This window comes from Dasypus novemcinctus, chromosome 9 (assembly GCF_030445035.2).
Source record: "Dasypus novemcinctus isolate mDasNov1 chromosome 9, mDasNov1.1.hap2, whole genome shotgun sequence".
NCBI lineage: Eukaryota > Metazoa > Chordata > Mammalia > Cingulata > Dasypodidae > Dasypus > Dasypus novemcinctus.
The window spans coordinates 80,307,513-80,334,584 of record NC_080681.1 but is presented as its reverse complement, the minus strand read 5'-3'; the positions used below and the strand labels follow the sequence as shown (position 1 = coordinate 80,334,584).

The following is a 27,072-nucleotide window of genomic DNA, read 5'->3' as shown; positions in this document are numbered from 1 at the left end:
AATAAAGTCATGTTGCTGATTATCTAGAATTTTGCCTCAGAAAGGACTGTAATTAAAATAACCAGAATCTTTAAGGCTTATAGATTAAAATTAATAAATCTGAATAAAAATGTATTTTCTTTAGGCCACAATCTGAAGCCAAAGCAATAATGTAGGCTTTTTGTTTTTGGTTTTGGTTGTTGTTTTTGGTCTTCCATAAGTAATTACTTCACTTGGGAAAGTGATTTTTTAATAAAAGTGGGGGGACTAAATTCTTTAATCATTATAACCTAGGATACATAGATTCATTTTGTTTATTATTAATAGGATGTTTCTTTTAATAATTATACCTTTGAATAATAGGAGTCAAACATTTTAAATGCATTTTCTTTCATTACTTATTTTACTTCCCTTCTAATTGTCTTTCTTCAGAGAAATGTCTATTCAAGTCCTTTGCCCATTTTTTAGCTGGGTTGTTAGTTTTGTTATTGGTGAGTTGAAGAAATCTTCCAAGTATTTTTCTAAGTGTTTCTTTAGAGCTGATGGCTTTGGTATGTTTTATTTTCTATAATAGTTCTTTGGATCAATGCAGTGATAGTTCACAATTAATTTATACAGACTCAGTATGATTTATCTTATTCTCTGGTGTATTGTAATAGATTTCTGTGCATCTTTTTTAACAGTAATAGTTGCGAGGAATGTCTTTATTTTTATATTTTTATTCCATCTATAGATGTGAACAGGAAATGTTGGTGTTTCACAACCAAGGGAATGCATGCAGTGGGTCAGTCTGAAATAGTCATTCTTCTGCAGTGTCTACCGGATGAAAAGTGTTTGCCGAAGGATATCTTTAGTCACTTTGTGCAGCTTTATCGGGATGCCCTGGCTGGTGAGAATGCTTTTTGATTTCATCTATTGGGAATGTACCCTTTAAAATGATGAAAATATAAAAAGATATAAAAAGCAGTCTTAAATTTGGAAGGTTAGCATTGGACTTTGATATTAGTAGCAAATTAGAACTTGCCACTTGTGATTGTTTAAAACTGTTTTATACCCTAGAAATATATGTTCTTAAAGCTAACCCATTTCTGTGGGTATAAACCTCTTGTAAGTAGGACCTATTGATTAGGTTGCTTCAGTTAAGACATGACCCAGGGTGGGTTTTAATCCTCTTATTGGAGTCCTCAATAAATGGAATAAATATGGAGAGAGAAAGAGACACATACACACACACACACACACAGAAAGAGAGAGAAAGAGGCATGTGAGAGCACCAAAGAAGCAAAAAGCCGAGAGAAACTCATGGAAGAAAGATGCTGAAAGAAACAAAACCCAGAAGAGAAGAGAGAGACCGGCAGACTCTGCCAAGTGCCTTGCCATGTGACAGAGGAGTCCAGGATTGGACTCCTGGTCTGTAAAGACAAAGCACGGCCAGATGATATCTTGATTTGGACATTTTTCTCAGCCTCAAAACTGTAAGCTTGTACGTTAAAAAATTTCCATTGTAAAAGCCAACCTATTTTTTTTTTTTAATTTTTTCATTAATTTTTTATTTTTATCTCTCCCCTTCCCCCCCAGCTCCCAGTTGTCTGCTCTCTGTGTACATTCGCTGTGTTCTTCTGTGTCCGCTTGCATTGTTGTCAGTAGCACTGGGAATCTGTGTCTCCTCTTGCCGCGTCATCTTGCTGCGTCAGCTCTCCACACATGCGGTGCCACTCCTGGGCAAGCTGTGCCTCCCTCATGGGGGGGGGCTCTCCTTGTGGGACGCACCCCCCCATGTGGGGCTCCCCTACATGGGGGACACCCCTGCATGGCACAGCACTCCCTGCATGCAGCAGCACTGCATGTGGGCCAGCCAGCCACATGGGTCAGGAGGTCCTGGGTTTGAACCCTGGACCTCCCATGTGGTAGGTGGGCACCCTATCAGTTGAGCCAAATCTGCTTCCCCCAGCCTATTTCTGGTATATTGCTTCTGGTAGCTTTAGCAAACTAAAGTACCATGGTTTGAGGAAATTATAAATTTTTAGTACTTTGACTGAAGTAATTGTTATTATTTTACAAAGGCTAAAATCAAAGTTGTGAGAGAATCCATTGACCTTGATTTAAGAATATTTTTCTCTGAGTGGGTTTGGGGTCATAACATTGGTACCTAGTTGAAGAAAGCATAATCATAGCTTACTCCTTATTTCTTCAGATAACAATATTTATGTAATAATAATATAAACACTCTGCAATTATTTTTCAACTTTCAAAAATAGCATGGCAGATTTTATTATGGTTTCAATTAAATTGTGAATTTATGTAAAAATAAAGATATAGCTATCAGAAGTCGGGAAAGAATAAGGCTACTTATATAAAGAGATACTGTCCAAAGTTGAGAGAGAAAGAAATATATTTAAGTGTTATTTGACATTACAAAGTGAACCTCCCTCTGATTTAATGGAGGAGGGGAGAGATAGTGAATTCTCATTTATCATAACAGGAGTCAGTAAATAATATCTGTAGTTGATAAAGTAAGAAAGCATAGTACAGGTATATAGGAACTAAAACATGATTAGTGAAAGAGATTGGCTCTGAGGAACAAGGGTTGGACATGGGGCAGAGACAGGGATTAACACTACTTTCATGTATTATTTGATAATATTTTAATAAATATATTAAAATAAATTATTCACTCCTTCTTGATAAAATAATTTCCCATTCAGGATTTTAGCCCAAAGAAATGATACAAAATAGAAAATACACTTTTATGCATGAAAGTGTTCATTATGGCATTATCTAAATTTAACACAAATTTAGAAGCAATCTAAATGTCCAGCTATGGGTTAAAAGATTAACGGTCTTTAACTTTATAGGTAAATGCATCTTTTCTAGAATGTATTTCACCCCTTAAAAGTATTATTCAGGAAAGCAGATGTGGCTCAAGTGATTGGGCTTCTTCCTACCACATAGGAGGTCCCAGGTTGAGTTCCCGGTGCCTTCTAGAGAAGACGAGCTGGTGTGGTGGGCAGGTGTGGTGAGCTGACACAAAAAGATGATGCTACAAAAGAGACACAAAGAGGAAAGACCATGAGAGACACAATAAACTCGGGAGCTGTGGTGGCTCAGGTGATTGAGTGCCTCTCTTCCACATGGGAGGTCCAGGGTTTGGTTCCCTGTGCTTCCTAAAGAGAAGAGGAGGGGGAAGCAGACTTGGCCCAATGGATAGGGTGTCCCCCTACATGGGTGGTCCGCAGTTCAAACCCCGGGCCTCATTGACCCGTGTGGAGCTGGCCCATGCACAGTGCTGATATGTGCAAGGAGTCCTGTGCCACACAGAGGTGTCCCCCGCGTAGGGGAGCCCCACATGCAAGGAGTGTGCCCCATAAGAAGAGCTGCCCAGCATGATAGAAAGTGCAGCCTGCCCAAGAATGGCGCCACATACACGGAGAGCTGACACAAGAAGATGATGCAACAAAAAGAGACACAGATTCCCGGTGCCGCTGATAAGGATAGAAGCGATCACAGAGGAACACACAGCGAATGGACACAGAGAGCAGACAACAGGTTGGGGCGGGGAGGTGGGAAGGGGAGAGAAATAAATAAAAAAATAAATCTAAAAAATAAATAAAGAGTAGAGGAGCAGACACAGAGAGCACACAGCAAATGGACACAGAGAACAGTGATTGCAAACAATGAGTGATAAAGAAAATAAATCATAAAAAAAATAAAGTATTATTCATGAAAAGAGTACAATAGTATGGGAAATGCTTTTGAAATAAGTACAAAAGCAGCTTACAGAATTACATTGCAATGTGATTATAACTTAGGCATGAAAAGTTTATGTGTTTGTGACTTACTTTGACTCTGTGATAATTTAGGTGTAATCTTGCAAAGCGATGCATGGAAAACTGACCATATGACATCTCTGACATACACTTCACTATTTACTGTACCAGTTCCAAGATATATAATTTGAAGTCATCCAGACTATATATTAGCCTTGACCTGAATTTAGTTCCAGAAGTGGCCTGAAACATTCACTGTTCTCCGTAGTTTGAATGTATTCACATGTAAACATTCTAAACAGAGGAATGGCATTGTGGGTCTAAGTAACTGCGTGTTTGTGTGGGGTTTGAGATGCCATCAGGGTCTAGGACATTGGAGGTTCATGAATGTCTTGTTTAGGGGCTTGTCTTTTATTATGTCAGTAATGAGGAACATTGGAAGAATTTTAAGAGATAAGTCACATAATCAGATGTCCATTTTAGAAAAATGACTCCAGAAGTGGAGTGAAATAGCAAAGTCTGTAAGGCTTTTGGCAGGGAGACAAGAAACTACGGACAAACAAACTTGGTATTTTCATTCATTAGAATACTGCCTAACAATAAAATGCCAAACTCCTGATAAACATAACAACATGCAAGTATCAGATAAAATTATGCTGAACAAAAGAAGTCAGGCACACAAAAAGTACATATTGCATGATTCCATTTATTTTATTTTATTTTATTTTTTAAAGATTTATTTATTTATTTAATTTCCCCCCTCCCCTGGTTGTCTGTTCTTGGTGTCTATTTGCTGCGTCTTGTTTCCTTGTCCGCTTCTGTTGTCGTCAGCGGCACGGGAAGTGTGGGCGGCGCCATTCCTGGGCAGGCTGCTCTTTCTTTTCACGCTGAGCAGCTTTTCCTCATGGGCGCGCTCCTTGCGCGTGGGGCTCCCCCACGCGGGGGACACCCCTGCGTGGCACGGCACTCCTTGCGCGCATCAGCACTGCGCATGGCCAGCTCCACACGGGTCAAGGAGGCCCGGGGTTTGAACCGCGGACCTCCCATATGGTAGACGGACGCCCTAACCACTGGGCCAAAGCCCGTTTCCCAGCATGATTCCATTTACATGAATCTCTGGAATAGATGAATCTGTGGTCATAAAAATCAGATAGGCAATTATCTGGGTTGAGGTGGGGTGTGGTTGCTAGGTGACTGCAGGGGAACTTTCTGGGATGATGTAAATATTCTATATCTTCATTGGGTTAGTGGCTATATAATGGGTATTGACAATTTGTCAATACTCATTCATTTTTCCACTTAAAATCTGTGGGTTTTATTGTATGTAAATTGTACCTCAGTAAATTTGATTTTTTAAAAAGATATTACAGTAATCCAGCAAGTTATTATCAAGGCTTAAATTAGAGTAATATGATAAAGTGTGCTGGAGATATTTAAAACATAGTGATGCTTCAACTCAGTAGTACTTGATAACTAATTAGATTTGAGGAATGAAGGAGAGGAACAAGTCAGAGTTGGCCTCGGATTTTTGTGTTGGGCCCCTGAGTGAATGTTGATCTTATTCATTAAGGTAAAGAATAGAAAAAGAGGAAGAGATGGGTGGAGAAGTGGGAGTTGAGTTCTTTATTCAGTATATTGTAATTGAAATAACTGTACCTCAGATGGAGATTGGCAGATGGAATGGCAGATAAATATATGGATATGAACCTCAGGAAATAGATCCAGGCTAAAATACAGATTTGAGATAAACAGCATTTATCTCAACTAGGGCCTAGAATGGAATTGGTAATATATAGAGACTATTTTTCAATTTTTAAATTTTTTATTAGAGCAGTTATGAGCTTACAAAATGATCAAGCATAATGTGCAAAATACCCATTTATTATCCCTCCACCAACACTTTGCATCATTGTGGAGCATTTTTTACAGATTATGAAAGAATATGATCAGACTATTAGCACTAATTGTGGACCATAGCATATACTTGGTGTATTTTTTCCATACACCCCTTATTATTAACATTATGTATTAGTTTTGTACATTTGTTATAGTTCATGAGAATACCCTTTCATATTTATACTGTTCACTGAGTTATACAGTCCCATGCCTTGTACATTCTATCCAAAGTGTACACTCAGTAGCTGTCATATTCATCACAGAGTTGTGCAGTCATTGCCCCAGTAAACTCTTGAACATTTTCGTTAGTCCAAAAGAAAAACTCTCATACCCCCATTATTGACCCTTAGCATGATATAGTGCCTTCATTGACAGTGATGCAAGAATATTTCCATATTGCTGTTGACTATAGTTCATAAATTGCATTAAATGTATTTTTTCTATGCATCACTATATTCTTGCCACTTTGTAATAGTGACAGACATTTGTTCTAGTTCATACAAGTACATTCTTTTACTTGTATTATTAACCATAATCCTCATCCATCTCGGCATTCACTATGTTATTCAGTCCCTAGATTATTCTCTAGCTTTCTTTCAATTACATCCTTGGACTACCCTTCAGCCACAATCCCATTTGTAAACCAGCTGTGTTAGTTATACTTACCTCTCTGTGTTACCGTCATCTCAATCCAATTCCATACTTTCACAATCAAGCTAATTGAAAATTCTACATACATTAAGCATCAGTACCCCTTCTTGGTCTATCTCCTAGTATCTCCTAGTAACCTATAGTCTAGGTTTTAACTCCATGTGTTTATTCTTTGTATTCAGTTCATATTAGTGAGACCATATAGTATTTGTCCTTTTGTGTGTGTCTTATTTCATTCGGCATAGTGTCCTTAAGGTTCATCTATGTAATCATATATGTCCAAATTTCATCTTATCTTATAGCAACATTGTATTCCATCGTATGTATATACCACATTTGTTTATCCAGTCATTAATTGACACTCTGTGGTTGTTTCCATCTTTTGGCATTTGTAAATAATGCCACAAAGAACATTGGTATACAAATGTCTATTTGCATCATTGTTTTTAGTTCATCTAGATATATCCCTAGTAGAGGGATAGCCATTTCCTATGGCAGTTCTGTATTTAGCTTCCTGAAAAAATGTCAGACTGTCTTCCACAGAGGCTGCATCATTTACATTCCCACCAATAGTGAAGGAGTGTTTCTGTTTCTCCACATCCTCTCCTGCATTTGTTGTTTTCTGTTTTATTAATACTGGCCATTCTATGAGGTGTGAGATGGTATCTTGCATAGTTTTGATTTACATTTCCCTGATAGCTAGTGATACTGAACATTTTTTTATGTGCTTTTTTGCCATTTGTATTTCCTCTTGGGAGAAATGTCTCTTTAAGCCTTTGTCCATTTCTAAATTTAATTGCTTCCTCTTTTATTGTTGAATTGTATCATCTCTTTATTTAAATCGCATGAAAACCAAATCCTTAGCAGATATGTGGTTTCAAAATATTTTCTCCCATTGAGTGGAGAAAATATTGCCTTTTCACCTTCTTGACAAAGTCCCTTGATGCACAAAAGTATTAAAGTTTGAGGAGGTCCCATTTATCCATTTTTTTCTTTCATTGCTCATGCTTTTGGTGTAAGGTTTAAGAAACCACCACCTACCACCAGGTCTTGAAGATGTTTCCCTACGTTTTATTTTAGGAGATTTATGTTTCTAGCATTTATATTTGGTTCTTGATCCATTTTGAGTTAATTTTTGTGTAAAGTGTGGGATCGGGGTCCTCTCTCTCTCTTTTGGATATGGATATCCAGGTTTCCCAGCACTATTTGTTGAATAGACTGTTCCGGCCCTGCTGGGTGGGTTTGAAAGCTTTGTCAAATATCACTTGACTATAGATATGAGGATCTGTTTCTGAACCGTCAATTCAGTTCCGTTGGTCTATATGTCTGTCTTTATGCCAGTTCTGTGTCATTTTTTACCACTGTAGGTAGGTAATATATGCTTTTAAGTCCAGAAATGAGAGTCCTCCAACTTTGCTTTTATGTTTTAAGATCTTTCTGGCTATTTGGGGTCCTTTACCCTTCCAAATAAACTTGATAACTGTGTTTTCCATTGCTTTAAAAAAGATTGTTTGAATGTGGGGGGAGATCGCATTGAATCTATATATCAGTTTGGGTAGAATTGACATCTTAATAATTTTTAGTCTTCCCATCTATGAACATGGAATGTTCTTCCATTTCTTTAGGTCTTTTAAAATTTCTTTTAACAATACGATGTAGTTTTCTGAATACAAATACTTTAAGTCCTTGGTTAAGATTATTCCTAAATATTTGATTCTTCTAGGCATATTGTAAATGGAATTTTTCCTGATTTCCTCCTCAAATTGTGCATTACTAGTGTATAGAAACACTACTCATTTTTGTCTATTAATCTTGTATCTGCTACTCTGCTGAAATTGTTTATTAATTCTAGCAACTTTGTTGTAGCTTTTTCTGGACTTTCTAGGTATAAGATCATATCATCTGCGAATAGTGGAAGTTTTACTTCTTCCTTTCCAATTATGATACCTTTAATTTCTTTATCTTGCCTGATTGCTCTAACTAGAACCTCTACCACTATATTGAACAATAGTGGTGACAGTGGGCATCCTTGTCTTGTCCCTGATCTCAATGGGAAAGCTTTCAGTCTTCCACCATTGAGTACATTGTTAACTGTGGGTTTTTCATATATGGCCTTTATCATATTGAGAAAGTTTACTTCAATTCCTATCTTTTGTAGCATTTTTATCAAGAAAGGATGCTGTATTTTGTCAAATGCCTGTTCTGCATCACTCGATTAGGATCATGCAATTTTTTCTTCCTTCATTTATTTTTAAAGAGGCTTTAGATTACATAACTATTACATAAAAAATATAGGGGATTCCCATATGCCCTCCTCCACCTCCCCCACTTATCCTCATTTAACAACAGCTTTCATTAGTGTGGTACATTTGTTACAAATGATGAAGACATATTGAAGCATTGCTACTAACCATGCTGTACTTTGCATTATAGTGTATACTTTGCACCGCATAATTTTATAGGTTTTGACAAAATATATAATGGCCTGTACCTGTCATTGCGATGTCAATCAGGACAATTCCAGTGTCCAAAAACTGCCCCATGTTACACCTGTTCTTCTCCCTCCTTCCCCTCAGACCCTATGGTGGCCACTGCCTTTATATCAATGATACAAGTTCTTCCACTGCTAGAATAATAAGTCTACCTTAGCCTATAGTTGTATTCCCCTCTTATGTTTGTTTCATTCCTCAATGTTGAGGATTTTGGGATGGTGATGCCCACTCTTCTTCTGATTGAGAGGGGCCTTAGACCCAATGGGGCAGATGAATGGAACTGTCTTGCTTGCATTTGTAGATACTATGTGCTTCTTGGGATGAATGTTGTCCATCATCATCACCCTTTTATTAGTTATCCTGGGTGGGTCCAGTAAACTGGAGAGTAGGTGTTGCAACTCTGCTGAGATTCAGGGCTCAACCATCATATGAACAGAGAAAAGATTTAAGCCTCTGGGACATATATTTAACAAGTAGAGTACTAATTATAAGTTCAAATAAAGGGGCATAATAGCCCTGTATAGGGAAATTATAAATGAGTCTGTGTTACATTGGGGAGTACATATTCCAAAGTAAGACCCACTGACAGGGTACCAAATTCCTGAAATTGTTGGTCCTGCCTATAGTGTCTAGATGTCACTAGAGCCCTCAGAAGCCCCACTGTTTGAGGCATTTTTACGGTGGCAGTCAATGAGATCCTGCTGAGACATGCATAAGCACTCTGGAATGACGTCCTGACTCACTTTGAAATCTCTTAAGCGTAAAATACGGTTTATGGCTGTATTTACTATCTCCTCCTTTTGGTCAAGGTTTTTTTCTAAGTGCATTGCCAGTTGACGCTTTCCATCGGTGCCAGGGAGGCTCATCCCAGGGAGCTAAGTCACACACCAGTGGGGAATTAGTGTGTTCATATGCTGAGTTTGGCTTAGAGACCACATTTTGAGCAAAAAGGAGACTTTGAGGAGGTAACTCGTAGGCAATATATAATACTAAGCTAAGTTTCAATTTCAGAAGAACAAGATTCATGAGTATCATCATCACTTTCAAGGAGGGCCTGGTGTAATGATCTGTCTTCCTTTGCTAGGCACTGCCAGTGTACTCAAAAGGATTCTTGCTGCTCTATTAGAGAATGCATCAAGGCTTCCCAGGATGGGAATTCCATATTCTTTCAGTTATTGTTGGGTCTCCACCCAAAAGACAACCTCCCATGACCTTATGCCATATGCCATAGAGGCATGCCCCAGGTGCATCCCTCCCCATACATCTCCCCCTCACTAATACCCCTGCCACAGTTGTGATCCTTCTGTGAGTCAAAACCTCCCAAAAAACAAAGCCAAAAAAATAAGCAAATAAAAAAAATAATAAAATAAAAATAATAATATAACAAAAAAATTAAAAAAATTTTTATTGTGTCTTTCATTACCATAAGATCTGTTGTCTTATGTACAGTGACAGTTTCTTCCGTACATTCCCCAGGGTCTTACTTTTTTCACTTTACCTTAAAAAATGGCTTAGGTTACAGAAAAATAACATAGAAAATATAGGGGATTCCCCTACATCCAACCCCCTCCCCCTCTCCTACTTTCCTCTATTAATTAACATTTGTATTAATTAACATGTGTATGGTACATTTGTTACAATTCATGTACATATATTGAAGCATTGTACTAACCATGGTCAATGGTTTATATTAGCATTTATATTTTGTACCATACACTTTCATAGATTTTGAGAAAATTTAAAATGTCCTGTATCTGTCATTGCAAGATCATGCAAAACAATTTTAATGCCCTAAAAATGCACTATGTTCCATCTATTCTGTTCTTCCCCCCCCTCCCCATGGAACCTATGGTAACCACTGAGTTTCAGTTTTTAAAGCATAAGGTTCATAGTTACATGCATTAATATTGAGGGCTTGACATATTGGTCTGTTTTCTTTTATTAACCACTGCCTATGTTCTTGAGAGATTCTTGCCCCTCTGACTGAGAACATAGTAGGACTCTCCAGGATGGGAGTTTAATATTTTCTTGTTTATTGTATAGGTCTCCACCCACTGAGGTAAACATACTTTGACAAGATGAACACTTTCATATTCCATAGAAGCATACACCAGATGTGTCCTATCCCCGATATCCACCTTACCCCCGATGCTCTGCACCAGTAACTCTCCCCTATTTGCCTAAAGAACATTCCCACCATTGCAGTTTTAACCACAGACCTACAAATCCCCAGAGTTCATCTGTTCCTTCCTCCAGCCCTCCACCTTGTTCCATGGATAGTTGAACCCAACCTGCCAACTCAACTCCCTCTCACATTCCAGCACATTGACCCCAGTCTCATCACTGCACCATTGTCACCCCCAGCCACTGCCCAACCACCTTATAGATTTTGCCCATATTTAGCATCAGCTCACCACCCTCTACTCCCTTTCTGTCTCCTGATAACTTATCTTCCATACTTTAGCTCTGTGAGCCTGCTTAATTTGCTTAAGTCATATCAGTGTGGTCATGTAATATTTGCCCTTCAGTGACTGGCTTATGTTACTCAACATAAGGTCTTCAAGATTCATCCAGGGAGGTAGATGTGGCTCAAGTGATTGGGCTCCTGTCTATCATATGGGAGGTCCCAGGTTTGTTTCCCAGGGCCTCCTGGTGAAGGTGAGCCATCCTGCTTGGCAAACTGGCCCATGCGGGAAGCTGGTGCAACAAGAGACATCAAGAGGAGAGACAATGAGAGACACAACAAACCACGGAGCAGAGGTGGCTGAAGCGATTGAGTGCCTCTCTCCCACATCGGAGGTCCCGGTATCGGTTCCTGGTGCCTCCTAAAGAGAAGATGAGAAGATAAACAGACAGACCTCACAGCAAATAGGCACAGAGATCAGACAGTGAGTGCAAACAATAAGGGAGGGGGGGAATAAATAAAAAAGATAAATCTTAAAAAAAAAAAAAGATTCATCCATATTATCCCGTGGGTTAATATTGCATTCCTTCTTATAGCTGAGTAATATTCCACTGTATGTATATACCAAAATTTGCTTATCAGTTCATCTGTTGACGGACACTTGGGTTGCTTCCAACTTTGGGCAATAGTGAATAATGCCACTGTGAACATTGGTTTGCATTTATCTGTTTGTGTTCCTGCTTTCACTTCTTATGGGTATATATCCAAAAGTGGGATTGCTGGATCTATATGGCAGTTCTATAGTTAGCTTCCTAGAACCACCAAACTGTCCTTCACAATGGCTGCACCCTTCTACATTCCCATTAGTAGTGGAGGGAGGTTCCCTTACCTCCACATTCTCTCCAACACTTGTAGTTCTCTGATTTAATAGCCACCAGTCTGATAGGTATAAGATGATATCTCATAGATCTTATTTTTTCCCTCTCAAAACCCTGACCCCACCCTGTTGTTTTTTTCTGTCTGTATCTATTTACTGTGTGATCTTCTGTATCTATTTCTCTCTCTCTTTTTTTGTCTTCTCTTCTCATCATTCTCTAGGATTCAGAGAGATTCTATCCTGGGAATCTCTGATATGGAGAGAGGTTCCCTGTCAATTGTGCCACCTCAGTTCCTGGTCTGTGCTGTGCTTCACTTTGTCTCTCCCCTTCTTCTCTCTTTTGTTGCATCATCATCTTGCTGCTTAACTCACTTGCATGGGCACTGACCTACCACATAGATACTCGTGTGGGCACTTGGCTTACCACGCAGGCACTCGCGCAGGCACTTGGCTCACCATGTGGGCACTGGCTCACTGTGCAGGCACTCTTTCTCTTCTTCTTTTTCACCAGGAGGTCCCAGGGATTGAACCTGGGTCCTCCCATATGGTAGGTGGAGGCCTTATTACTTGAGCCACATCTGCTTCTCATATTATTTCCTTCTTTATGTTTGCTTGGTATTAGTTTGTTGTTCTTTTTCTAGTTCCTCCAGGTGTGCTGTTAGGTCTTAGATTTTAGCTCTTTCTTCTATTTTAATATAGACATTATGGATATAAATTTCCCTCTTGCACTGCTTTTACTGCATCCCATAGGTTTTGGTACATTGTGTTGTCATATTCATTTGTTTCAAAGTAGTTACTGATTTCTTTGCAGTTTCCTCCTCAACCCACTGATTGTCTAAGGGTATGTTACTTAGCTTCCATGTCTTTGTGCCTATTCTGGTTTTCTGTCCCTTATTTATTTCCAGCTTCATTCCATTGTGGTCAGAGAAATTTCTGTATTTGTTGAGAGTTGTTATGTGACCTAGTATCAGTTCTATCCTGGAGAAGGATCCATGTGCACTTGAGAAGAACGTATATCCCACTGTATTTGGGTGTAATGTCCTGTATATGTCTATTAGGTCTAGATTCTCTACATATTTATTATTCAAGGTCTCTGTTTTTTGTTTTTTGTTTTTTTTAAAGATTTATTTTATTTATTTCTCTCCCCTTCCCCCCGTTGTCTGCCCTCTGTGTCCACTTGCATTATCCAGCACTGGGAAACAGCATTTCCTTTTTTTTTTTTTTGCATCATCTTGCTGCATCAGCTCTCTGTGTGTGCAGCAGCAGTCCTGGACAGGCTGTGTTTTTTTTTCACACAGGGCGGCTCTCCGTACAGGGAGCACTCCTTGTATGTGGGGCACCCCTACGTGGGGATGCACCTGCGTGGTATGGCACTCCTTGTGCACGGCAGCACTGTGTGGGCCGGCTTACCACATGGATCAGGAGTTCCTGGGGATTGAACCCTGGACCCTCCATATAGTAGACAGATGCTCTTATCAGTTGAGCCACATCTGCTTCCCTCTGTTTCTTTAATGACCCTCTGTCGAGATGTTCTATCTAATCATGATAGTGGTGTAATAAAGTCCTCCAATATAATAATTGTAGAGGCATCTGTTTCTCCATTTAATTTTTCCAGTGTTTGCCCCATGTATTTTGGGGCACCTTTTTCTTTCTTCTTAATAGATTACCCCTCTTATTAATATATAGTGTCTTTCTTTGTCTCTTACAATAGTTTTGCATTTAAAGGCTATTTTGTCCAATATTAGTATAACTATTCCTGCCATTTTTTGGTTATTATTTGCATGTAAAATCATTTTCCAACCATTCACTTGCAACCTCCTTGCATCCCTGGGCCTAAGGTGAGTTTCTTGTAGACAGCATTTAGATGGGTCATATTTCCTTATCCATTCTGCCAATATGTATATTTTGATTCAAGAGTTTAATCCATTAACATTCAATGTTATTATTTTCAAGGTCGTACTTACATTAGCCATATATGTCGTTTCTTGTTTTTATTTCTCTTTTTATCTTTTTAGTTATTCCTACTAATAATCTTTCTATGCTGTCCTCCAATCCTCTCTTTCCTGTTTTTTTTCTTTAACATGAAGAATTTCCTTTAGTATTTCTTGAAGGGTAGGTTTCTTACTGACAGTATCTCGTAATTTCTGTTTATCTGTGAATATGTTGAATTTTTCCCTCACTTTTGAATGATAGTTTTGCTGGATACCAAATTCTTGGCTTCCAGTTTTTTTCTTTTAGCACCTTAACTATGTCATACCACTGCCTTCTCACCTCCATGATTTCATATGAGAAATCAGCATTTAATTTTATCAAACTTCCCTCGTATGTGTTGGATCTCTTTTCTCTTATAATTTCAATATTCTCTCTTTGTCTTGAGAGTTTGACAATTTGATAATTATATGTTTTAGGGTAGGCCTTTTAAGATTTATACTGTTTGTGGAGTGTCCTCCGCATCCTGGACTTGTATGCCCATGTCCCTTAAAGGAGTTGGGAATTTTTCAGCCATTATTTCCTCTAAAACTCCTTCTGCTCCCTTTCCCTTCTCTTCTCCTCTGGGATGCCTATAATGTATATGTTTTTGCATTTCATGTTATTTAATTTCCTGAGTCCCTGCTGAATTTTTTCCTATCTTTTTATATATCTGTTCTTCTATCTGTCTGATTTCAGATGTACTTATCTTTTTTTAATTGTACCTTTTAAAAAACTTATTTCTCTCCCCTTCCCCTGCTCCAGTTGTCTGTTCTCTGTGTCTATTTGCTGCGTCTTCTTCTCTGTCCGCTTCTGTTGTTGTCAGTGGCATGAGAATCTGTGTTTCTTTTTGTTGCGTCATCTTGTTGTGTCAGCTCTCCATGTGTGTGGCGCCATTCTTGGGCAGGCTGCACTTTCTTTCGCGCTGGGTGGCTCTCTTTATGGGGCGCGCTCCTTGCGCATGGGGCTCCCCTATGTGTGGGACACCCCTACATGGCATGGCACTCCTTGCACGCATCAGCACTGCGCATGGGCCAGCTCCACACGGGTCAAGGAGGTCTGGGGTTTGAACCACAGACCTCCCATGTGGTAGACGGACGCCCTAACCACTGGGCCAAGTCTGCTTCCCTTCAGATGTACTTATCTTTAACCTAACTAATTGTTTCCTCTCCCAGTTGAAATCTGCTGTTTTGTGCTTCCAGCATATTTTTCATTTCTTGTATTATCTTTTTTTGAGATTCAAATGGGTCTCTAGTGGCTCTATTCACTGAAGGGAACCCACTCTCCACTCTCTGCCAGATCCTTCCTCTTCCCCAGGAGGAGAATTACTTTCTTAAGTCAGCTGAGTGCAGTGAATCTTGAGGTTGGGGTATATGTGCCATTCCTAGATACAGCGGTGAGTTACTCATAGTTTTCATTTGGTCTCTTTGTCTCTCTGTCCCTCTCCCTCCTGGATAATATGCAGCACTCTCCTGGTCTGCAGATCCCCAAAACAGCTCCTTCAGATAGCTTTCTGCCCTTCCTCTGTTGTTTTTGTCAAAGATTTGAGCCTTGCCTACCTACTTTGATGCTATCTCCCCAGAAGTTCTGTAATTTTCTTTTATCGTGATATCTTTCTCTTTGGTATTAGGTGATATTGGCTTCATAGAATGAGTTTGGTAGTGTCCTTCTTGGACAATTTTTTGGAAGACTTTGAATGTGATTGATATTAAATCTTATTTGAATGCTTGGTAGAACTCCCCAGTGAAACCATCTGGTCTTGAGGTTTTCAATTTGGGGAGCTGTTTGATGACTGTTTCAATTTGTTATGATTGGCTTGTTGAGGTCTTTTGTTTCTTCTAGGGTCAGTGTAGGTTGTTCATATGTTCCTAGGAATTTTTCCATTTCATCTACATTGTCTAGTTTGTTGGCATACACTTGTTCATAGCATCCTCTTATGATCTCTTTTCTTTCTGTGGGGTCAGTAGTAATATCATATTTAATTTTATTTGTTTGCATCTTCTCTTTTTCTTTGTCAGTCTAGCAAAGAGTTTGTCAATTTTGTTAATCTTCTTGAAGAAACAACTTTTGGTTTTATTAATTCTCTCTTCATTGTTCTCAATTTCATTTATTACTGTTCTGATCTTTGTTATTTCATTCCTTCTGCTTGCTTGGGCATAGTTCACTATCCCTTTTCTAGTTCCTTCAACTGTGTATTTAGGTTGTTGGTTGTAGCTTTTTCTTCATTTTTAACGTAAGCATTGAGGTCTATATATGTCCCTCTTAACGTTGCTTTTTTCTGCATCCTATAGTTTGATATGTTGTGTTCTTGTTTCTTTCATCTCGAGACATCTACTAATTTTTCTTCCAATGTCGTCTTTGACTCACTGAGTATTTAATTGTTTCTTGTTTAATCTTGGTATATCGTGAGTTTTTCCTTTTTCTGCCTGTCATTGATTTTCAGCTTTATTCCTTTATGATCAGAGAAAGAGCATTGTATAATTTCGCTCTTTCAGAAATTATTGAGTTATGCTTTGTGACCCAACATATGGTCTATCTTTGAGAAAGATCCATGTGCACTTGAGAAAATGTATATCCTACTGTTTGGGGGTGCAGTGTTCTGTGCATGTCTGTTAGGTTTAGTTTGTTTATCATATTATACAGGCTCTCTGTTTCTTTATTGTTCTTCTATCTAGGTGATATATCCAATGATGAGAGTGATATATTGAAGTCTCCAAGTATTATTGTAGAGACGTCTATTTTTCCCTTCAGTTTTGCCATTGTTTGCCTCATTTAATTTGGGGCATCCTCTTTAGGTGCATATGCATTTATGATTGTTATTTCCGCATTGTAAATTGCCCCTTTTATTAGTATATAATGACTGTCCCTGTCTCTAATACTGCTTTGCTTTTAAAGTCTTTCATCCAATATAAATATAGCTTCTCCAGCTTTATTTTTTTTTGGTTACTCCATGCATGGGATATCTTTTTTCAACCTTTCACTTTCTGTTTGTGTCCTTGGGTCTAGGGTGAGTCTCCTGTAGACAGCATATCGGTGGCTTATATTTTTGTATCCATCCCACCAGTCTGTGTCTCTTGATTGGGGAGTTTAATCCATTAACATTCACTGTTATTACTATAAAGTTAGTAATAATCCATTTTAATCTTTTTTCACCCATTTTAATCTTTGGGTTTTATATGTCATATCTTGTTTTCACCACTCTTTTTACACTTTTAGTTACTTTTACTGATACAATCTTCATTTCTAGACTATCTTCCAAGCTTTTCTCTCCTGTCCTTTCTTTTCAGGCTGTGGCACTCCTTTTAGTGTTTCCTGCAGTACTCTAGTCCTTGCAGGCCAAAAGTATCTGCAGTTGCTCTGAGAGGCTGGGGTCGAATCCCACCCCCCTCCTGTCCTATGGGGGGTTGGAGCCACAGATGTGTCCAACATTCTTATCCATGAGGGTTGAAAACTCCTGTAGTTACTGGGAGAGGCTGGTGCAGATTCCCCCAGCTTCCTTCCTGCCAAAGGTGTAGCTGAATCCTAAGGTAGGGCAGCAATCTGACCTGGGTGGAAAGATGCCAGTCCCTACCTTACCTTACAGTCAGCCCCACTTTCTCTCATGCCAGGGGTGGAGTTAAAATGGAGGCTACTTTCATCTTTCCTACTTGGACTGGTTCAAACTTTAGCAGTTCTTAGGATTATACTTCAGCCAGCTGAATTAATAGTAGCTGAAATCAGTGCCTGACTGTCTCTTCTTCCTCTGTTTTTGGGAAATGGAGCTTCGGACTCTAGCCAGGGAATAGAAGGGGGTGGGATCTGGCCTCTGCAGCCTGGAGTGGTCTACCCACAAATCTTTACTGCGTATGGGCATTCTTCTCCTTCTATTCTTCCAAGGGTGTCCCAGGATACTCTTCTGGTCTCCTGGATGCCCCCCCCATAGGTGATTTAGATTGCTCTGGCTGATTATTAGCTGAACTGTAGGACAAGTTGACTCTCAAAGCTTCTTACTCTGCTACCATCTTGCCCCGTCCTACTATACTGTGTTCCAATGTGAAGAGATTTGAGATGGGATGGAACTCTGGGAAATATCAACAAGGAAGGGATATGAATTATATATGAGTCATTAAAATGTGTTTAGCATACATGTTTATGCATTTTTGAAAAGTGCTACAGTATGTCAGTAGAGTCCATTTTGAACTATTAAGATTAAAATTTCTAGAACAAAACTGAGTTAATTATAAGATACTGGTGGTAGTGGATGTGGCTTAAGCAGTTGAGCTCCCACCTCCCACATGGAATATCCCAGGTTTGGTTCCTGGTGCCTCCTGAAATAAACAAAACAAACAAGCAAAACAAATGAGAAAACCAGCTCAGGGAAGCTGATGTGGTTCAGTGGTTGAGAACTGGCTTCCCACCTATGAGGTCCTGGGTTCTATTCTCAGTACCTCAAGAAAAAAAAAAAAAGGTACTGGCAACAGTCTAAGATTAGCCTATAATATATCTATGTTATCGTAAATATTTTTTGTAATGTAAGATGGGGGCAAGTACATATGGGGCAAGTATATATGTGTATATATACATGTAAGTAACATTTCAGAAGCTTATTCCAGTGACATATAGGAGTCTCTCCTTGAATAGGAATCATTTCACAGGTCACAAAATATTGGGACTAGACATGAACTTAGATCATCCAGTTTTCAAATGAAGACTTCATTTTTTTAGATGAGGAATGTGAGATCTTGCATTGTTAAATGTCTAAATTACAGGCCTAGGTGGTGGCAGAATTAGGACTAAAGCTTACAGACCAGTGTTCTTTACATTATGTCAGTTGCATTTGTGAATATATTAGTAGTACTGCCATTTAAAAACTATAAAACAGATATGCTTAATAGCTATATGCTGTTCATATTTTTATTAGGAATCCTATTTGTAAAACATGAAAGTAGTTTTATATATTTCACTATGATGTTTTTATAAGTGGAAAAGTATTTTAGGTATTCTGAAAGAATCTCAATTCATTATCTCCCTCCTGAGTCGAGTAGCACATTGTAAGGAATTGGCAAATTATGTCTTAAATTTCTGCTGAGTGTGAAAGCCTTTATCATGTGGTTACTCTGCCATAAATCACTCAAAAAGCCTTAGAAGCCCTTGAATAAACTTTCTTTATAATTTCCTGTTATTAATCAGAACTACATGTATTTAATAATAATATATGTGTTACATGTCTACATATATACTGTATATCACTATTTAATATGTAATTTTTTTTTGTCTCAATAGTTTCTGATTTCCATCGTGAGGGGAAAAATTGTAATTTGTGAGAAATGATGTTGTAGAGAATTTCATTTTGCCTTCTGACTATTTCAATGCTATGGGAGATTCTAGATAATATATTGTTTCTTCCCTTCTCCCATCCCTTCCTCCTTGTTTGTACCTGCTTTTTACAAACATTTAGAACGTGGATTTGAATGAAATGGGTCATGTATTTACCAGATTTTTTTATTTTATTTTTTAGCTGGTCTTTGGTTGTTTCCCTCTTATTCAAACATCCAGTACTCTACATGACCACATCTTATAGCTCCAGTTTTATTTCCCAGTAGTAGTCTCCCCAGGCTTCCACTGTAGCCAAACTAACCATTTCCTGGTTCTTAATATATTCTGATAATATATATAATATATAATTCATGATCATGGAGTCTCCCTATCCCCATGCTATTTCCTGCAGTCCCAACTCTCTGGATCTTGTTAGTTCCCTTAATTCTTACCCAAAGCTGCTTTCGCTCTGAGTACTTCTCTGATGATCCTCCCAGACAAAAGCAATATTGTCTTCTGAACTCCTTTAATACTATATCTTTTTAAAAATTATTTGGAAAGGACCCCTGTGAACAACATGACAGAATTAGATTCTTTAGCACTCCATTTCCCCATAGATGCTTTTACCAATCAGCAAGAACTGGCAGAAACATCTTTCTCAATGCTCCAGAAAACAATTAAAGACCTGTGGTAACAAGGCAAGTGCCAAATCAAGAAAAAGTCTACTTAAACATGGTTGGGTCTATGGGCATACTGCCCTAATGTGCCCTATCTTGTCAGAGAAAAGTAGTATGATCTAGTAGCAACCTCGCTGGCCCCTCACCCTGCACCTCACTGGCTCAACATGGAGCTGGTCTAAGATCCCAGTGCAGATTCCTTGTCCCAGTTCCAGTGGGAAAAGAGTAACCCTCATGCACATACTGTGAGTATGTATGTCTGGTCCTAAGGAACTCACCACCCCAAAATTTGCCCTGCCTGTAGAAGACAGCTTCCTGACCTCATACAGAACTCTGTGGGACAACAGTCAAGTGGCTCTGAGACAAGAGAATGCTGGCTGTAGAACATATGTACAGTGCCCAAGACCATGAAGAAACTGTTTCCTAGGGAAGAAAGAACATTCAGAATCCTGTAAATGGGAGAATTCCTAGAACATATCTAAGACAAGATGTATGTGTACAAAGGATCAGGTATGCCCCTACACTTTAACCTGGAGCTATTCTCTAAACTTATTTAGGTAAGTCCCGAAGGAGAGTGCTTGCACAAAGACCACTCAATTGGGAAAGAATAGTCTCGTCAGCAAATTGTGCTGGGAAATCTGGATCTCCATTTGCGAAAAGAAAAAAAAAAGGAGGAGGATCCCCTACCTCACACCATATACAAAAATCAACTCAAAATGATCAAAGACCTGAATATAAAAGCTGGAACTGTCAAATTTCTAGAAGAAAATGTAGGGAAGCATCTTCAAGACCTTGTGTTAGGCAATGGCTTCCTAGACTTCACACCCAAAGCACAAGCAACAACAACAAAAAAAGATAAATGGAACCTCATCAAAATAAAAAAGTTGTGTTCCTCAAAGAAATTTATCATGAGAGTAAAAGGACTACCTACTCAATGTGAATATTTTTGATAAATTGTATCCTTCTGTGAGCAAAGGAGCTTTGCAAGGTAATTTTTCAACCTATGAGTAAAGTTATGTGAAATTATTCATAAAGAGGTGATAAAGCCTTATTTAGCATTTATTGAGCATTTAATACAAGTGAGGCAATGGATTCCCTACTTTATGTGTACTATTTCATTTCTTCTTTACTCCCACTCTGTAAGAATCACACAGTTGTTGTTCCCAATTTTACTAACAGGCACTAAGTGTGTAAGTAACATTTCTAAGAGCACATACAAAGCTGGTAAGTGACTGAACCTGGGTTTGAAGTCAGCTTTGTCTTCTCTCAATCCCATTTTTTGAGACCTCAGAAGCAAATTTACTGCCTCTTGAGCTTTTTGAAGTTAGATGCTAAATCTCACTGAAGCTCTAAAACTGAGGGAATGACACTCACGAAAAGCTTATGCTTAACTGCACTTTATTGTATTACACAGAGCTCCAAGGGACTGTCTAAATTCTTTTGATTTCTTGAGGCTTAGTTATATTAATATTTTAAAATACTAGTATTTCTTGAAATAAGTGAACCATTGATTGATGCTTGGAAATATTTCCATTTGAGTTGATGTGAAGGCTGATAAATATGACTCGAAATGAAAGGATGCTGTTGTCACAGATAATTCAGTTCTATTTCAATTGAATTAAAGATGGCTGTTTGTTAGGCTTTGGAAAAATAAAGTATAAATTCTATATTTGAGATGAAAAATGCAAATTGCTGTGTTTTATTTTTGAAAGACAGTGCAGTTTATGGAAAAGAGAGCTCGGAAATACCAGCTTTCTAGATCTTTGTCATTTATTTAAACTTGTGTCTTTTAAGAGCCACTTCATTTCTGCCCCTTTTCCTCAGCTTCTTCATCTGTATAATAAACCCTCAAAATTCAGTCATAGTACCTGCCCTATTTACGTAGTAGCATTGGTCTAATAATCACTTGATTAATGCTATATAAAAGTGCTTTGTAAGCTTGACATAAAGCATTTGACATCTTTGCTAGCTCATTTATGCTCAGAGAAAAGATGTGGTGTCTATTATAGTAATATGGATTTTCCAGTGGTCTTAGAGTATATAAGATAAGTTCAATGGATTAGGTTGGCTTCAAAACATTTTCAACTGATGTGATCAAAATCAAAAGTTGAGGGAATTGGTTGTGGCTCAACTGATAGAGCATCCACCTACTGTATGGAGGGTCCAGGGTTCAATACCCAGGGCTTCCTGACCCGTGTGGTGAGCTGACCCACACACAGTGCTGCCACACACAAGGAGTGCCATGCTGTGTAGGGGTGCCCCATGTGCAAGGAGTGTGCTCTGCAAGGAGAGCCGCCCCGTGTGAAAAAAAGCACAGCCCACCCAGGAGTGGTGCCACACACACACACAGCTGATGTGGCAAGATGACGCAACAACAACAAAAAAGCAACACTGTTTCCCAGTGCTGCATGACAAGAATGCAAGCACAAGCGTACACAGAAGAACACACAGCGAATGGACATAGGGAGCAGATAACAGAGGGGAAGGGAAGAGAAATAAATAAAATAAATCTTTAAAAAAAAGAAAGTTTACTTGATTGGTTCTGCAAGGATTTTCAGTGTTTGCTAATGTGTCATAAAATGTATCATTGTATTGAATGTTTCTATAGAGAAGTGCCTGTATAAATTAGTATATAACAGACTTTATGAGTTTAAGAGCCCCAAATTCTTAAGTCTTCAAATGGATGTTTTTCTTTTCTTTCTTTGTCAACTCTTATACCCATTGTTTCATTTCTGCTGATAACTATTCCTTTGGAATATTACTTGTTTGTAGATATGTGGTAAATGACAGTGAAAACTTAATCACTCATTAGGATTAATAAAGATTTTTTTTTTTAAAGAAATTAGCTGCTTAAAAGGAAACAATATTTTATAATGAGTAGAGACACTGAAAAATCTGAGTGGGTTTGTGACTGGGAGTGAGATAAGGCTGTTAGATGGTAGAGGCAGAAAGCAGATCAGTATGTGTGGAAAAATGACCAGATTTTAGGCTCTCATAGGGAAATCCCAAAAGAATGAATGTTTTGAATACTAAACCATCATATTTTTCATCTCTGAGCTATATACAGTAGGACAGTTTTGGGAAACACACACAAAGCAGAGCTTTAGAGTGCCACCTCTGTTACAGAAAGAAACAGATCTTCCATCTCTTTGATCTTCTATTCTCCCTCTTTCCCCCAAACAATCAGGGATAAAAGATTTAAATTTATACAAACCTTACTCTAGAACAGGGGTTCTTAACAAAGGGTCAATGAGCTTGAATTGAAATTTAAAAAGAACATTATTCTTGCAGGGATGTGTTGGTGCTGGTGTGATATATTTATTAAATAATACATAGTATAGTGTGAACTTAGTAAGGAGTCTGTGGTTTTCACCTGACTGGCAAATGCGTCCATGGAACAAAAACCCTTGCTGTAGGATCTTTCCTACAACAAAGAAAACTCTATAATGTCCAGCTGATCATTATATGTATATTTTCATTACAACCTTAATAGTTAGAATTTTTGTAGAATACATTGTGTGCCAGGTGCTGTTATACATTTTATATGTATTCTATCATTGTTCTTCACAACAAGTCTGAAATTTAGTATAATTTCCCACATTTTATATGGCTGTTGAGGCTCAGAGAAGTTATATAATTTGGGGTTACTCAACTTGAAAATCACACAGTATTGAGTGATTGAACAAGTATTCAAACTCATATCTCTGCGACTCTGAAACCCGTGATATTTTTCAAAATACTATACTGGTTCTTTGATATGGGACTTTTTTGTTCTTATGGTTTTTGCCCAGTTGCTTAAATGTGCAGCCAGATTTGGTTAATCCTGAGACTGAGAACACCACCCCTAAGTGCACTATGGATGATGATGTTCAGGTGAACATGGTTCCTAGCCACAAAACTTCTCTGCATTCAGTGGATAGGTTTTCTCCTCTTGTGGAACCCACTGTCAACATACCTTCCCTCTTCACTCAAGGATTCCTAAATGTCCTGTGAACAGAAGAGTTTTGGGGGAAAGTAAACATTAACTTCTCTTTTGGAGATTTCTTTATTTGGTGTATTTCTTTCAGAGGTATCAAAGGAAGCTTATACATGTCTAGTGAACATATCTACTGTTCATTATTGAACAGATCTTGTCAAAAAGTTCTTTTGTAATTCTAAGCTGAGGAAAATGTCTCCTTAATGAAAGGTTGATGTATTTGTTATTATTTCATTCATAAAAGTATTTTTGAATTAGAAAGTAAAGAGCATTTGCAGTAAAACAAAATAAAACAAAAAATAACTGCCTAATATGAATTTAAATAAATCCTAAGTTGCAGATATTTGTTTTATATTTGTCTTAAATAAAATTTTAAAGAATAAACCTACTCAGTTATGACATTTTGAAGTTCTTTTATGAATCTTCAAAAGAGAAAGATTATGTTTTTTAACTAATCCATTCCTTTGGGTGTGGGGCCTTTTGATTGGACCAGGTGTCAGTGAGACATGAGCCAGCTTGGGTCTCTACCCTCTTTATTTATTTATCTATTTATTTATTTATTTACTTATTTATTCCCCCACCCCCACCCCCCTTTGTCTGCTCTCTCTGTCCATTCGCTGTGTATTCTTCTATGTCCGCTTACATTCTTGTCAGTGGCACCAGGAATCTGTGTCTCTCTCTTTTTTTTTTTTGCGTCATCTTGCTGCATCAACTCTCCATGTTTACGGTGCCACTCCTGGGCAAGTTGTGCTTTTTCATGCAGGGCAGCTCTCCTTGCAGGGTGCACTCCTTTTGCATGGGCTCTTCTATGCAGGGGACACCCCTGTGTGGCATGGCACTCCTTGTGCTCATCAGCACTGCGCATGGGCCAGCTCACTGCATGGGTCAGGAGGCCCTGGGTTTGAACCCTGGACCTCCCATATGGTAGGCAGATGCTCTATCAGTTGAGCCAGATCCACTTCCCTCCACCCTCTTGTTCGGTCTGATATAACAGGAGACATAGAGAGAAAGGAAGCTGCCATATTGATCATGTCCTGTGAGAGAGAGGACTCCAGAAAAACAGAGAAGCCCCAAGGGCTGAGAGAAGTCCCAGAGTCTGGAACCAGCAGAGTATGAGAGGCATGGAAGGAGACCTCCAAGGAGCTGGGCCCATGGAACAGCTCTAGGCTCAGGAGATGAGCCCTGCCATATGCCCAATAGCTCACAGCAGAACTCAGGAAGAAAGTGGAGCAACCGAAACTGAGAGAGGAGGCTGGAAAGAGACAAGCCCTTTTCCTGGTTGTTCACAGCTAAGGTCCAGGAGCTGGGCTTTGAGAGACAGTGAGCCTGAAGGGGAAGGCAGAGACTTAGGGAGAGTTTATCTGCCATCTTGCTTCACTATGTGGCAGCTGACTTTGGTAAGAAAGTATCTCTGATGGGATCTTAATTTGGACATTTCATGGCCTTGGAACTGTAAGCTTTTACCCTAAATAAAATTCCCATTATAAAAGCCAACCCATGTGTAGTATTTAACATCAGCAGTCCCGTGGCAAACTAAGACGCTAAGATACCAATCTTATCTGTGATAACCCTCTTCATAAACCTTCTTCCCCTATTGTGTTATGTCATATGTGCTTATTGTGCTTATTGTCTTCATTACGTTCATGAATTGACTTTGTTCACCTCATGAGATCATTAGCTCTGTTTGAGAACAGGTACCTAATCCTAACATTTTTTCATGACCTTTGAGGCAATAAGTCTTATTGTGAGACTTCTGTAAAGTAATTCATTTTAACTAAAGAAGGCATTGCTATTTTTGGCTTTTAGCTAGACAGACTTCTACAGTGTGATAATACAGGCCATTTCATGTCATCAGAAGCCCCATGAATGTAGAAAACAAATTTTCACTTAACAAATGCCATTTTTCCAAAAAACAACTTTCTGAACAGTGTCCTTCTTGGTGAATGATTGTGAATTAGTGTTCAGTAGTGTCTGGCCCAGTGCTGAGTAATAATATTATTAAAAATATTTCTTGAGGAGAGTGGTTATAGCTCTGTGGTTTGAGTGCCTACTTCCCACATATGAGGTCCCAACATCTCCTTTAAAAAACATATATATATATGTTTCTATTTCTTGATAGAAAGTAAATTAGTCAACTTTTGTGTTTCAGGAAATGTTGTGAGCAACTTGGGACATTCCTTCTTCAGTCAAAGTTTCCTTGGCAGTAAAGAACATGGTGGGTTCTTATATGTGACATCTACCTACCAGTCACTGCAAGACTTAGTACTCCCAACCCCACCATACTTGTTTGGGATTCTCATCCAGAAATGGGAAACTCCTTGGGCTAAAGTATTTCCCATCCGACTAATGTTGAGACTTGGAGCTGAATATCGACGTAAGTAGTAAAATTCTCTCTTTTCAGCCATATTGCCAACCCATGATGACTAAATAAGGCCAGAAATATTCAGAGCTCATCTGTTTAGTGATAACACCAAGCAGAGGAGGTCTTTTCAAATAGTTAGGATAAATTTGGGTACTGTCTCTACTTATTTTGGCTGTAGTGGGAAGAACTTACAATGTCATATGAAGAAGTTGGTGATTATTATTACCCTGTAAATTTAGTATTTTTATAGTTCATTGATAAATACATGATTATCTTCAGAAAAAAAAAGAATATGAACAAGTATCTTTAGTTTTGTATTGTATCAATATATGGTGAACATATACTTTGTCATTTGGTTGGAAAATATTTTCTGAAAGATAGTGGTTCAGAGGCCTACACTTAAGTCAAGAATCCTAGGAATTTAGTAATGGCTACACATGGTTATAGGCATTTGAGAAGCTTAGTAAAGGAAGACAGATAGAAATCATGATTATAGTGTATTGTGTTAAAGCATATGATCGAGGTTAACAAAGTTCTTTGGAAACTCCAAGATGGGCTCTAACTTGACCAGGAGTGAAGAAGTTGGATGAGAAACAATTCTAGGACTAATTGGCCTCTGGACTGAACTCTGAAAGAAGTATATGAATTAACCAAATGAAGTAGGGGAAAGGAGGATTCTGTGCAGAGGGAAAAACATGTACATCTTCCTGCTTGTACAGGCAGTTCAG

The 27,072-nt window shown here is 38.5% G+C and overlaps 1 protein-coding gene across 3 annotated transcripts in view; it reads left to right on the top strand.

Annotated features, from left to right (window-relative positions):
- The window catches only part of ZFYVE9 (zinc finger FYVE-type containing 9), a 279,436-nt gene that overhangs the window by 166,766 nt on the left and 85,598 nt on the right, over positions 1-27,072 (top strand). For all 3 annotated transcript variants that reach the window (XM_058303586.2, XM_058303585.2, XM_071217438.1), the window contains 2 exons: positions 713-868; positions 26,132-26,356. In XM_058303586.2, the coding sequence (XP_058159569.1) occupies positions 713-868; positions 26,132-26,356 (381 nt within the window). The remainder of the gene's footprint in view (positions 1-712; positions 869-26,131; positions 26,357-27,072) is intronic.